This window comes from Idiotropiscis lumnitzeri, chromosome 7 (assembly GCF_059441095.1).
Source record: "Idiotropiscis lumnitzeri isolate Australia: NSW breed Sydney's pygmy pipehorse chromosome 7, RoL_Ilum_1.0, whole genome shotgun sequence".
Lineage (NCBI taxonomy): Eukaryota > Metazoa > Chordata > Actinopteri > Syngnathiformes > Syngnathidae > Idiotropiscis > Idiotropiscis lumnitzeri.
In genome coordinates, this window is record NC_142397.1 from 21780834 (window position 1) to 21789955 (window position 9122).

A 9122-nucleotide genomic window follows, 5' to 3' on the forward strand; every position below is an offset into this window, starting at 1 on the left:
TGCGTCATAAGCGCCCAAAACAGAGCGTCCAACCTTTTCACCACCCACAACACAACCATGCTGTTGACTTGGAGCTTGCGCTAAAAGTTCAAAGTGAGAAGCAAGGTTGGACAAGTGATAACAGCCCAGAATGGAGGCGACACCCTACGAGAGAACGTCTAATTGGTGGACGCGATAGCTTAGCACATAGCTAAAGATAGAGCTCTGCTAGCTACAGTGGGGCGCAAGGGATTTAAAGTAGCCGGCAAGAGGTACGAAAATATTTGTCGCCAACCGTACTTCACAATATGGACAACATCGGGACGGGAGCTTAGACATCTCAAGTATTTTGCATCCACATCCGACTTGTGGTTGAGTCGCAACATGGATCCCTGTTTGAGCTTGAGTACTCGAGATGGCACATTTTCCTGAAGATGCACACTTGTTTATTTGGCATTGGCATTTCATTGACATTTCTTTCATTTTATTTAGCATTTTGTTTACAGGCGACAAGCTCCTTTGCACATGGCATTTTTTATATTGTTTACAAGAGAGCTTTACACAAATCTTGGCCTTTGCACATGGCATTACAGCATCTTGGCGCAATCTATTTGCAGAAAAAGATTTTGTGAGAGGTTTTCCTTTTCTTCTGTTCTTTGTGACATTGTTCAAGTCATGCAAAGCAAGCTATTCGGAATGTTTATACAAATGATTTTTGTACTTTTATTTTTCATTGAAAGTAATGTGTACCAGTTGATCAATTAAAAAAAAACGGGGGGGAATTTATCGGGCATTTATCGTTATCGAGGTAAAATTGCTCAATTTATTGCGATATTGATTTGAGGTTATATCGCCCAGCCCTACCCGAAAGTAATTTGCTTGAATGCTCGGCACCAGGCTATCTTGCGCCGCCGCAGTATGGACTTTATTTGTACTATATGCAAGTCTGCGCACAACCGCACTAACGAACTGCGTGGTGACAAATAAACAACCCCAGCAACAAGCGGCATTTCAAACGAGGAGGCAAATGAAGGGTCGCTAAGCATGCCAATCGCAAAAGTGAAATACAGCGTCGGAAACAACCCAAAAAAAGTACTTAGGTGTACAGTCGACTTTTAACAGAAGTCTGACTAGAACTGCGTTAGGGTGGAGAGCCAGCAGCTATGATCAGAAATGTATTTCAATCAATACGTATCTATACATAAAATAAGTTGATGGCTACATTAGCAATTTAGCAGAGGCTCTCAGATCATCACACGGAAATGGCCATCATCTTGACGTTGAGGTTCGATGTCAAACGTATATTTGTTTCAGCTCCAGCTGTTGTGAACTCTGCTGTTTAAATAATATTATATTGAATTGTATTTGATATTATTTTATCTTGCGAATAATAATTTGCACTTTTGTGCACCTCAGAGTACTGAGTTTTGAGATCTACACAATAATCTCAAAGTGACTAATTTTAATCAATTTAGCTTTGCTGAGGGACAATTATTTTATTGACGTAAATAGATACACAATTACACATGAATCCAAAATTATACTTGACAGAAAATAGTTTTTAAAAACTTGAGAAAAAACTGCCCCCCTCACAAAAACCTATTTCGTGTCGGCCTTATTACAGTAATAGCTTTCGTTTTTAATGGTATATTGACATTTTTTGTCATATCTGTCAGAAAAAAAATTGCAATACAATTTTTTCCTAATATCGTTCAGCCTTGGGGCACATAGGTTGTCATGTCCCCACAGATAAATTTAAACTTCACTTTTCTACTGCTCGGTGGACAGGTGGAGTTGACTGTCTTCTGTTTAGACTTCAGAAAGTAACGAGGTCAAAAACTTTTGGTAACACTTTCTAATAAGTACACACTAATAAGCAGTTGCTAAGCATTTGTAAATACTTAAGTCATAATTTTCGAAGCATGTTTCTGACATGAATAATCATTTGCACATAATTTGTGAATACCTTATTATAAAGCGTTACCCATCATTATTTTGCAAAGCACCACCAGATTTTCTTTTTCCGTTATCCAACTACAGTATACAGTATGAAGTTGCACACTGAATGATTTTGCAGTTTTTAATGCGATATGAATCTCAGCATTATGTTCTAACAGTACCATTTATCTAAATGACGAATGAAAACACTTTGAATTATGTCATAAGGTATTTACAAACTATGCAAATGATTATGCATGTGAGAAACATGCTTAATACATGATGACTTCAGGATAGCGTCTAATGAAGCAGGTTCACTCCAATGGTCCAGACGGCAAGAAAGAGGAAAGCAAGAGATGATATTCCAAGATGTCAGCCAAGACCTCTCAGTCCACCACTCTGTGTTAACCGGCCAGGTCCTGGTTGTCCTCAGCAACTTCTGAATCCACGCAGGCCTTACTTACTATTTTATCGTTAGCTTCTTAGGAACGTCCAAGTGCACCGATTAGCCTCTGTATTAGCGCATAATTCCAGGAACGTAGGTCTTCTGTTGAGTAGTCCACTTAAACTGACCAACTCTGACTGTTCACGTTTCTAAAAGAGTCCTGGATGAACACTTTAGCCAACAACGATGAAAGTCCACTTTACTGTAGACTCACACACGTGACTTACTCTACGCAGCCGCCTCTCTCTCTCTCGCTCTCTCTCTCTCTCGCCATCTCTTTCTTGCTCCGTCTCCCCCCAACCCCCATTTTTTTCACAGCCATGACTTAAAACTGTATTCAGTGTGTTCCATTCTCCAGTAACAAGCCTTTTAAATATTGTCTGACAATGTTGACAAACGAATGCCACTTTGTGGAAACGATTGTTTTTCATAAACTAACGTCCTGAATGTAGTAAGTGCACTCCAGCTAATAACAAATGTAACAGGTGTGTATATTCGTGCTGCATTCAGTACTCACGCATAGATCGTCTCGCCTGTTGAAGCCACACTGCCCCCAGATACAGTCCGAACATCAATTTGAATTGGTACATGGCAGATTTCCATCGGGTTTTCAAGGCGCAGGTCCTCAAGAGTCTCAAAGTCTCCCATTGCTCCGGGGTTGTCGCGATCAAACCATTTTGTCCAGCATTCTTTCTCTTTTGTCCAGGAGACAGGAGGTGGAATTGGAGTGAATGTAGAATGGAACACGACTTATGAAATCCGTTTGACAAAGTACATGGATTACAAAAGAAGCTTAAAACAAGATGTGGTTAAAAGCAACGTGAACCACATTTGACCAATGAGAAAAAGATGAAAGTGCATGACAATAAATGTCACCTCAAAGATTTACATTATATGTACAGGATTTCTATCCACGTATGTGAGTCCAACCTGTAGTAGGTGTTATGTTTTTTAAGTTTGAGACCTCATTCCATAGCTATATGAAGAATGAACAAAGTGAGTAGCATGCTTACTTTTGCCGTTGGCTTGCACGTGGTTTCCTAGAAAAATACATACACAAAAAGATGCTTATGTTTAAAGTTTGTTTTTTTAAGTTATCAAATGGTGCGCGTGCGTGTGTGTGTGCATGCGGACATGTGTAAAAATATGTCTGACAGAAAACATGTTTAACAGAAGCATTGTGTCGAGGTAGCATTTCTTCAAAAAGATCTTACCAGTATGCAGGAGCACAAGAGCAATACCCAACTGCTGGAGAACATGCAGTATTAGATGCTGTATACTTTTTATGTTGAATGTAACACTCTTAAATGGGAAAAGATTTATACATTACCCATTTCATCGTCATTGGAAGCATATTTCACAGCAAATGAGGGATTTTTCTTTAAAAAAAAATAAATAAAAATTACATAACAAGTATTTGTTAGATTAGTCCTCTAGACTGTAGGGTCAAACATTGTCACACGGCCTAGGCAAAGTCACACCCCGCACCAAACCTAACAACCACCATGAGATCGAGACACGGTCGTCGTGCCTGATACACTGTGCAAGAAGGTGTAACCTGTCCAACATGGTCCCTACACTGCCTTGGCTGCCCACCCACAGTGAGGGGCAACTTTCCCTAACCCGTGTGACAATGTGTGACCCCACGGTATGAACTGAGGTCAACTAATATGTGTGCCCAGGGTGTTATAGAGAAGGGAAGCCAAGTAAAAGCAAGAGAAAGGTCACAAGGTCTCAAATCACCTCTCTAACCATATGCGCCAGAGAGGCCTAATCTAACACATTGAACAAGTCACAACTCTGAGTACACAATTATTCCAAAGAGAGTAAGCTTAGTTGAACAAATGATAACATGCAAGGAAAATCATGAAAATGCTTACAGTACAGGTGCTCCTGTAGATCGCCTGGGTGATCATTGCAAAACTCTGCAGCCTTAAATACTTGAATGGGTGGATCCATTCGTTCCAAGGAACAATCTACTCATTGGAATTTATTAAACATACACATAATTAAAGATAATCAGAAGTTGTTTTGTCATTAACTGAAGTCATAGCGGTGAGATTATTCTTTGTGGTTGTAACAATACTTCACATCATTTGAATTCCTTTGAGGCAGTGAGCTTTGGAAACAAGTTCAAGTACAAAAGCAGATAAGGTCGACAAAACAAAAGCCTCACCTACGAGGAGACGTGTTATCACAGGATTGTTCCATCTTGCGTTTCCCAAAGCTAGAAAACCAAAGAACTCCTGGGTTTGATTTCAGAACCCGACAAATACAAGATACATTTTACTGCAAATGTCATCGCCACTGACAATAAGCATGAGCCTGTGTAATTAGGGAATCAAAAATGAATCACGTACATCCTTAAGATGTCTATGCCCATTATTTGATTATTTCTCATTAACTCAGAGACAAAACAATATCAATTGTGCTTGAAAGGAAGCGTGACATATGATCATTCCATTGCACAGTCCAAGCTAGATGATGTCATGAAACATATCTGGTGTATTTCTCTCTTTGAAGGGAACAATGGGATCTGATTTCTGATTGTGTGGCGCTTTGTTGGCTTTTCTCCTTTTTTCCCCAGTTCCATTCACAACCTGCATTGCAAATATGCAACAAACATGAGTTCCATTAGAGCAGGGGTATTCATTGCGCCGATCCTGAGCTACCGTTTAATTGCAAAGGGGGTTCGGTAGTGCTCATGAAATTTAATTCAATCATTGTCAGCCCTCCCAGTTTTATGCTATCGATATAGCTGCCAGAAAAAAAGACTCACACCTATCATCTGTTGTAAAATTTGCCACTTGAATGATTTAAAGGGCAGCCAGTCATATGGCTGTTTCATGCCTCACCACGCATGTGTATACAAGGGCGCTAACTGGCATGAAAAGGGATCAATCAGCTGGGATGGGTTTTCGACAACGAGCTCAATTTATGATTTTTTTTTTTTAATCAAGAAAATGATGTTAGCTTGTATTTTAAATTTTAACAATTTAATTCATCCATTGTTTTGGAGATGTAAACACAAAAAGTAATGACCTCAAAACTGCCCACAAGAAATGAGGGATATGGTCAAGCCCCCTCCCCTCCCTCTATGTCTTGGTGGGAGTCACATGATTGACCAATCTCATTCAGTCATTGTAAATACGTCGCTAATAATGTCAAAATAACAGGACCAACCAGCCCAAAAATATATATGGACATCTCCACTCTGGCCCATTTTAACATCTGAAAACAAAAAAATTATTAGCCTTTGCATGGCTGATTTAAAAACGAATGAAGAAACAAGCTTATGTGAGGTTTCTGATTTCTGAGGTACAGGTGATGATTGTTGTTTGTGCCTATGCACCAAACAGCAGTTCCGTGTACCCAGCCTTCCTGGAGTCCATTTGGAGGGTGTGGTAGAGAGCGCTAAACAACAATATTAAAGTGCAAAACTAAAGTCCAAAACCAAAAACAATAAACACAGACAACGACATGTCTTTGAAATGTTGAAAGACTTTTTCCAATTTGTTTATTGTTTTTGTTTCTTTATTTAATATTAACTTAGAATACCTTGAATAACAAATTTGTTTCATTCAAAATTAATTTTACTCAATTCATAACAAATGTCTGCTGTTGCATTTGAGCTTTTCATTTTATGATCCCAAAATAATGTAAGTTTTAAAAACATCATATTTACATGTTCACTATTTTAACTGAAATACAAAGTCTTGGGCCATTATAAGGCAAGTTTTGGCTGGTAATAATTGAATATAAATTGGATAATGCAGGAACCTTGCTTTAAGCCGGGCACAAGGCAACTCTCGCTAATATGAATGTGATGAGAGTGAAATTCTGGAAGATAGTCTAACTTGTCAAATGTGCAGTCAAAACAAGTGAAGCATGTGCACTGGTTGGGTTTAACCTGATAAAGGGTGGATAAGGTTTTTACATCTCTATTGTATTAGATAGAGTTGTAGACCATCAGTCGTCATTAAATAGACTAGTGCCTCTTGTTCATCGACCACAGCCTGACTGATCCTCCATCTAGAGTAACTCAAGTTCCAGGCATTCAATTGTACTTAGCTCAGCCCTATTATTTTGTGCAATTAGTTTTAATGTCAAACAGAGCCGCCCTTGCACAATAATGGTTTCCAGGTTCCTCCCTTTTCTTTGGCATTTAAAATTGAATGTCAAAGGAGTCAAAGACAATACCCACCCAAACTCACACCTGTTTGACCTGATGCCCTCTGGCAGGCGCTACAGGTGCATCAAATCAAGGACAAATAGACTGAGAAACAGTTTCTTTCCAAGAGCCATCTCCATTCTAAACTCTCACACACACACATGACCACCCTTACTTTGCAGAACAGCGACGTGATGTGTTTTTGTATATCCTATTCAGTATTATTTTCCATAGCACTAACTATTCTCTTATCTAATTTATATATTTATCTGAATTATTGTTGTATTGCACTGGAGAGGGGAGCTCTCTAATCTCGTTGCACACTTGAGTACAATGACAATAAAGGGATTTCTGATTCTGATTCTGATTCTGAGTCATCTCTGTTGTTACAATGTTCCAGATAGGAGCCTCCCTCTATCACACAACCTATTCATCTTTCATTAAAAATATGCAAGTCTTGTCTGGCAATATCTTCAAAAACGCCTTCCTAAAAGTCTAAAGCCATGAGTGTTCCAATAAATTAAACAATAAGCCAACTAGTCTCGTCTATTAAGTGGATATTATGAAACAGACGTGTATCTTCGTGACACACGGTCGAGGGACCTTCTGCAACGAAGCATCACATGGATAGATTTTAAACAAACAAAGCAACTTTATCCTATGAACATTTTTCTATTATTTTCACTCATTGTCTGGAAAAAAAAAACACCCAGATGTGAAATAGAGACATTTACTCCACACACCTGCCGTAGAACGAGGAAACTGAAGTCGTTTTGACACACTTCTGCTACACTTCTCAAACATAAGTTACATTCAGAGGTGGCATTGTAATAGCGTTTGTGCTTGTTTTTAAGCTATTTTCACTGCTTTAAATAGACCGTATTTGGACACGCGACGTTTCCGCCGGACAGCGACGATACGGTGGTAAGCACCTATGTTGGTCTATGCTGTTTTTTTTTTTAGTTGGGTAACCACCGAGTAACACCTCCCTTTTTTCTTTTTATAGCAGGGGAGATGTCAGGACAGAGAATACACCTAAATTGGATGAGACTGACCAGCGGCATGGTGGGTACTGGTTAACAGGATGGCCTCACAGTACAGATGTGTGGGGTTCGATTCTGGCTCCGGCCCTCCTGTGTGGAGTTCGCATGTTCACCCCGTGCCTGCGTGGGTTTTGGCCGGGCACACCTTGTTTCCTCCCACGTTCTGAAGACATGCATACATGTTAGGTTGATTGGATGCTCTAAACCAGAGGTAGTCAATCAAAAGTCACAGAGGTCCACAACGAAAATTTCTTCCAATTAAAAGGTCCGAACCAAAGTCCAACTTCCCGAAATGTCTAGCCCATGTTCACATTTTTATATAGTTTCAATATTTAGTCATTTTCAACAGACGCACTTATATACTAAATATTTAGCAATGTTCCCATTAAACACCTTTGCCAGTCAAACAAATATAAGGCGTTTATTTCACATTCAAGAAAATGCGGCTCCAGGAACTTAAGTTTATCACTTCCAGAAAAAAACTGTAAAATATCTCCTGCAGAAATATATGCATTGAGTTAACATCTTTTACCTTTTTTTTCTTAAATCAAAGAGTTTATCAGCCTAAAAAAACGGAAAGCCTAATTATCCAAGTAAAACAGGTCAACATGTTCAGTACACAATCGATAAAAATGGCTGTCCTCATGAAAAACTAATTCAAAATGAGCTTTGACACCACTTTTTCTTTTGAATATTTTTTTAACTTCTCTTAATGAGAAAAATGAGTTTGTGACTGCCCTGCCAGTGACTTAAATCTGGGTTGGAAAGGAGTCAGGGCCATTGGGATTTGGTAGATTATTTCACACATCTGGGCTTTGTGTTTTCCTTTAAATAATGTTTGTGCAACCGTATTTAAGCACTCCTTCACAACCTCCCCATCACTTGTACGTTTTTTTATGTTTCCCCAAAATCCATGATACTTTTACTGAATATTCGTTTGCATGCCGCTGGGATGTAAACAAAAATGTAAAAATCTGTTGTACTGCACTCGAAGTTTGATGTTTTTGCCTGCGCTCACCTCAAACGTCAGCGGATAACTGTGCACAAAAGGGCGGTGCTTTGTTTCGTAGTGGCGCTTCGCAACGTAGCGACGGTTTCGGAGCATGTGATGCACACTTGTTTTGAATTGGCTGCAGCCAGAACAAAACTAAATTTCTCTGTACATTAATTTAAAACAAGACGCATCGACCTCGCTAACTTTTAAGCAATGCATACTGTCAGCTGCACTCTTTTCCGGTCTGCTGCGCAATTGGCAGTGGATCGTAAACAAAAGATTTGATTGGCTCAAATCAGTGACGCCTTTTCCGTATTTACTAGAATTGCAGCGCCAACGTTTGCGAATGCGCCCTGAAAAAAAATTCATCATAGATTGGCCATGGGTCCGGTCCGAACCATCCGGACCGCGGTCCGCCATTTGGTGATGCCTGCTCTAAACTGTCCCAAAGCGTGATTGTGAACGCGAGTGGTTGTTTGTCTTTGTGTGCCGTGCAATTGGCTGGCAAACAATTCAGGGTGTATCCCACCTACTGCCCACGACCCTTAAAAG

The 9122-nt window shown here is 39.6% G+C and overlaps 1 protein-coding gene across 4 annotated transcripts in view; it reads right to left on the bottom strand.

The window, feature by feature from the left end:
• Positions 1 to 8797, bottom strand: part of LOC148334274 (mucin-5AC-like) — a 21459-nt gene extending 12662 nt beyond the window's left edge. The window contains exons 1-8 of one of the 4 annotated variants that reach the window (XM_088301428.1): positions 8595 to 8797; positions 7589 to 7739; positions 4539 to 4589; positions 4243 to 4338; positions 3693 to 3741; positions 3577 to 3610; positions 3376 to 3402; positions 2880 to 3057 (exon numbers count right to left, since the gene is read on the bottom strand). In XM_088301428.1, the coding sequence (XP_088157554.1) occupies positions 2880 to 3057; positions 3376 to 3402; positions 3577 to 3610; positions 3693 to 3716 (263 nt within the window). In that variant the 5' untranslated portion in view covers positions 3717 to 3741; positions 4243 to 4338; positions 4539 to 4589; positions 7589 to 7739; positions 8595 to 8797. Of the gene's footprint in view, positions 1 to 2879; positions 3058 to 3375; positions 3403 to 3576; positions 3742 to 4242; positions 7740 to 8594 lie in introns of those variants that run through there. The other 3 variants (XM_088301429.1, XM_088301430.1, XM_088301431.1) reach the window with 3 other exon arrangements.
• Between the last annotated feature and the right edge of the window lie 325 nt (positions 8798 to 9122).